We start from the raw sequence: 4,709 nt of genomic DNA, 5'->3' as shown, positions 1-4,709 counted from the left end.
ATATCGCAATATTATTTTTAATTTAATGTGGGCTGCCATGGTATCTGGCATACAGATATTACACTCTTGTATATATGGCTCAAAAATATTACAACATTAATATTACTCATTCGAAAATTGTTATCGAACGATGCGATTTCTACGAGATACCCAACATTTGTGGGTCCACTTCCTTCCTTTTCTTTTCGTCACTATAATCTCTTTGACTAAGGGCTCTTGACAACTACATTAACTCCCGTAAAAATAAGTTCGTTTTTCGCCAACTTTAATATAGAGGTTCCAAGTGCAGCATGTGGAAACGGTTAACATGACGTTAACGACAATGGTGAGGGGGATGAATGTGCCAGTAATTCATGTCTGAGGTTGCTTGGCGTTACACTGCCTTGGTTGCAATCGATCTAGGATATTTTCTGTCAGATAAATGTCGTCTTTGACATCTTCGTGAATATTTGGCATCGTAGGGACGCTGGAAGGAAGCGAAAGTAGTGCCTATAATTTAATGTGTGTGTGTTGTTTGAGTGTAATTTGTGAGAACAGATTTGATTAGCAGTTAACGAGGTGCAACTGGTATGCTTTGTGTAAATATTATTGTTTACGGTGACCATAATAGTGTAATTTGAACATCAAAATGCGCGCATGGATACACGTAGTATAAAAAATCGTTGGTTTCCAGGTTAGTGCCGTTCGGTTGAACTCGGTTTGTGAGTATTTGGTGTGAAAAAGGTGACGAATTATGAAGAGGAGTTCGGACCGGGATACACCTCCAAGAAGCAAGAGATCAAGATCGAGTATTGGGAGGTATGACGATAGCTCCGACGAGCGGATTACACCAGAAAGGATAAGAAGAAGAAGTCGCGGCAGATCTCCAAGCCCCAGGGGTCGATACCCCTCGGAAAGCTCACACAGAGACGATTATGGACGATCAAGAGATGTGTCCGAGAGATCATATCCTAGTTATAAGGTTTTATGTGTTAGTGCATTGCATCCAAAAGCTAGTGACGACGTAATTAAAGATACATTATATCGTGAGTATAAAAAATTTGGTGAGCTGAGTGTAAGGATATCACATGATCTTGATGAGCGAGTTGCATACGTCTGCTTTAGAAGTTCAGAAGATGCTCGAGACGCTAAACATAGTAAGCCTCGAATTATTCTGTTTGATAAAGTGGCATTAGTGGAACCTGTGTATGATAGCAGAAGTTCAAGCGATTTATACAGAAGAGGACCAAGCAGGCAGAGAAGTATTAGTCCTGAGTATGACAGATACTATCATCAGAGATCACGATCTCCGGGGCCAGAGAGGCACAGACAAAGTGAAAGTAGTAGGTATGAGAGATCATATGGTCCACCTCCTGGTATTCCTCATCGAGAATTTCGTAGAGAAGGCCCCCCTCCACCACATCATGATTTTATGAGAGCACCAGTGCACCATGGCCCACCTCATATTCCTCCGGGTCCACCACATCATTATGGTCCACCAAGGCATATGGTTCCAGGAGGTTTCAAGCCCCATCCCCATTTTGAAAAATTTGAAAACAAAAAAGATAAGTTTCCTAACTATTTACATCATGTTCCTCCAGAAGATGATCCTCTAGCTACTAGAACATTGTTTGCTGGAAATTTAGAGATAAACATATCTGAAGAAGAGTTGCGTAGGATATTTGGACGTTATGGCATTGTGGAAGATGTTGATATTAAACGTCCGCCACCAGGAACAGGCAATGCATATGCATTTGTTCGCTTTCAGAATTTGGACATGGCACATAGGTCGAAAGTAGAACTTTCTGGTCAGTATATTGGAAAGTTCCAGTGTAAAATTGGCTATGGTAAGGCAAATCCAACAACTAGAATTTGGATTGGAGGCCTTGGTCCTTGGACATCAATATCCCAGTTAGAAAGAGAATTTGATAGGTTTGGTGCCATAAAGAAAATAGACTATGTGAAAGGAGATACAAATGCATATATCCTTTATGATTCTATCGATGCAGCTACTGCTGCTGTCAAAGAAATGCGTGGATTTCCCCTTGGTGGTCCAGAACACAGATTACGTGCAGATTTTGCCGATGTGGTGCCTACTTACACTAATTACAAACCTAGACCTTTTCCTGAAGAAATACCAGCTGGGGGAGATTTTAGGAACAGAGTTCCTGGACGTGATGAATTTGGAAGCTATGAGCCTGTCTATGAACCATGGCCTGAAGGTGACTTTGGTTATGGACCACCACGAGGTGGTGGCTTCAGGGGAAGAGGTATGCCATGGCATGATAGAAGGGGTGGAGGTAGGGGAGCATTTCGTGGAGGTGGATTCCCAGCTGATACATACAGTGCTGAATGGACAGGTAGGCGACCATTGCCAGAGATAGAGTATGAAATGCCCACTCAGCCGAGACGTGCAGGTTCTGCTGAACCAGGGGTTGACAGATCAGGTTCCCACTCCCCACGAAGACATTCTGTTGAGAGTGATTCTGGTTCAGACGGTCGTAGAAATGGAATGCTAGGTAGTGCTCGAACGTTGCCTGAGCTTGCCAGGAAATGTGTTGCAATGTGGCAGGGTGCACTAATCTTGAAAAATTCGCTTTTCCCTGCAAAATTTCATTTGACTGATGGTGACACGGAAATTGTGACCACTTTGCTAAAAGATGAGGAGGGGAAGAATCATCTAAGAATCACACAACGCTTACGCTTAGATCAGCCAAAACTAGAGGACGTATCAAAGAGAATTTCGTCTTCAAGTTCACATGCAATTTTCTTAGGTTTGTCAGGATCTACAAATCAAGTGGCAGCTGAGGATACTTCTGTACAGACTAGACCATTGAGAAACTTAGTTTCATATTTAAAACAAAAGGAAGCTGCAGGTGTTATATCCCTTCTCAATAAGGACACTGAGGCTACTGGTGTATTGTACGCTTTTCCTCCTTGCCCATTTTCAACAGAGTTGTTGAAACGAACAGCCCCAAATCTTTCAGAGGAAGGACTGAAAGAAGATCATTTAGTTATAGTAGTTGTAAGAGGTGGAAATGCATAATGTACAACATTACTCCATGTAAAAGTGTGACAGTTTCAGATCTTGCTCTTTGCTTTGGCATATTGTTGGTATATGCATGCTGAAGCTATCATGAAAGATTATCATTTCATAGTATCTTGTGCTCTATGTAGATCTTTCTCAAAGAATTAATGGCATATATGTGCTCATATTATGGTATTATGATGTACCATTAAGACTTAAGAACTCTGGCAGCTCAACAGTGACCGCTTAATATAGAAATCAGCAGTGGCTAGTTTGTTTTCAAAACATATTTACAATACCGATATTGGTAGTGGTGAAAACAGTGCAGTACATAGGAGCCAGAGTCATATTGTTGTGCAAGAGTTGACCAAGTTTCTTTTTCTTTTTTCTTTCTTTTGTTTTTTTCATGTTCTGTTTTGTATTTGCAGCTTCTTCAGCATAGGATGACGTAGTTTGTATGTTACATGTTAAATTGTAATATTAAGATATATTATTTTGTTTTACTTTTTTAATTTTTTTCGGTTATATCTCTGAATGTATATTTTCAAACCTTAAATTAAAAACCTGCAAGCAATTCTGTACACATCTAGTAAGATTTTGTGGTGTAAGATGTCCAAAGGTACGGGGTAGAGACATAATCACTGTACGCATAGGCTAGATGTTGTGGTTCATATTGATTAAATTTTTGTGACAGATTGTGGAGTGAGTATTTGTGTGATGTGGTAACATAATTGATTTGATACAGAACTGTGCCAAGTGCTGTGAGCTGCAGTTCAGTGAGACATTGTTGGACCCTGTATCTTCATCTATCTAGTGTTTTGTGTTAGTGCATTGTGGCAAGTGTAACAGTGAATGTGTAAACAGTTGTTACAATGCTCAGCTTGAATCACGTATTTGTCAGTGTATTACATTTCCTCAAAGTAAAAGTTATGTGTATTTCAGAGTATGAAAGTATGCTGTAACATTTAACCCTGAGCAAAGTGTGAAGTGTGTGTGTGTGTCTGTGTGAAACCCAAGAATGTGACAAATAGAATTTCTTGCAGTCCAATTTCGAATTTATCATTTACCCTAGTGCCTCTGTTTTACATTATCAATTAAAGTGGTCTTGTGTGTGCACAAGTGGTCAAAGGATGAAGGCATGGTAGTGTTATAACATTTTGACTCCAGTTTACAGTTAAAGCAATGAAGTTAGCTCATGGTGATAGTAGGTGTTCAATGGAAATCATCAGTTTGTGTACCAGTGAAGTGCTAGTAATTCAAAGTGTTGGTAGAACTTCCCTATCTAAAATGTTACCTATTGACAAAAGTTTCGTTCTGTTCCCTAAGTGAAAGAAATTATTTGTGAATCATGCAAAAGTGTTGGGGCTTCAAAATTATATTTTGCGAAGAACTTCAACATGGTGTAGGAAATCTTAAATAATGGGTGAAACATTCAAATGTTAAAATTTTGGGAGTTTTTGTTAGATTATCTTCTCCACCTTAAAAGACCCCATATAATGCACATAGAAATGCCATTGTTCAGTGCTGTAATTTGAACAGTTTAACAGTGTTGTGCACACACTCTCTGCTGTCATACCTTGTTTAGTGCCAAAACCAGAAAACAGTCTGCCCTCCGTCATGTTGTTTTAAAATGGTGAGAAAACAAACCTTGGTGAGTGTTTCCACATTATCACCAGATGATTAGGTGCATGCTTCAAGAAGG

General features: G+C 39.7%; 1 protein-coding gene across 1 annotated transcript; it reads left to right on the top strand.

The window, feature by feature from the left end:
* The first annotated feature begins 219 nt into the window (after positions 1-219).
* On the top strand, positions 220-4,055 carry LOC126271880 (RNA-binding protein spenito). Its single transcript, XM_049974233.1, has 2 exons — positions 220-567; positions 674-4,055. Exon 2 carries the CDS (start codon positions 734-736, stop codon positions 3,023-3,025), a length of 2,292 nt encoding a protein of 763 aa, XP_049830190.1. The 5' UTR covers positions 220-567; positions 674-733; the 3' UTR covers positions 3,026-4,055.
* The last annotated feature ends 654 nt before the right edge of the window (positions 4,056-4,709 follow it).

This window comes from Schistocerca gregaria, chromosome 5, assembly GCF_023897955.1.
Source record: "Schistocerca gregaria isolate iqSchGreg1 chromosome 5, iqSchGreg1.2, whole genome shotgun sequence".
Lineage (NCBI taxonomy): Eukaryota > Metazoa > Arthropoda > Insecta > Orthoptera > Acrididae > Schistocerca > Schistocerca gregaria.
Note: the sequence above shows the minus strand (reverse complement) of the source record. Positions and strands in the feature narration are given on the sequence as shown.

Coding starts and splice junctions, on each gene's coding strand:
- LOC126271880 (XM_049974233.1), top strand. CDS start 734: ATGAAGAGGAGTTCGGACCGGGATACACCTCCAAGAAGCAAGAGATCA.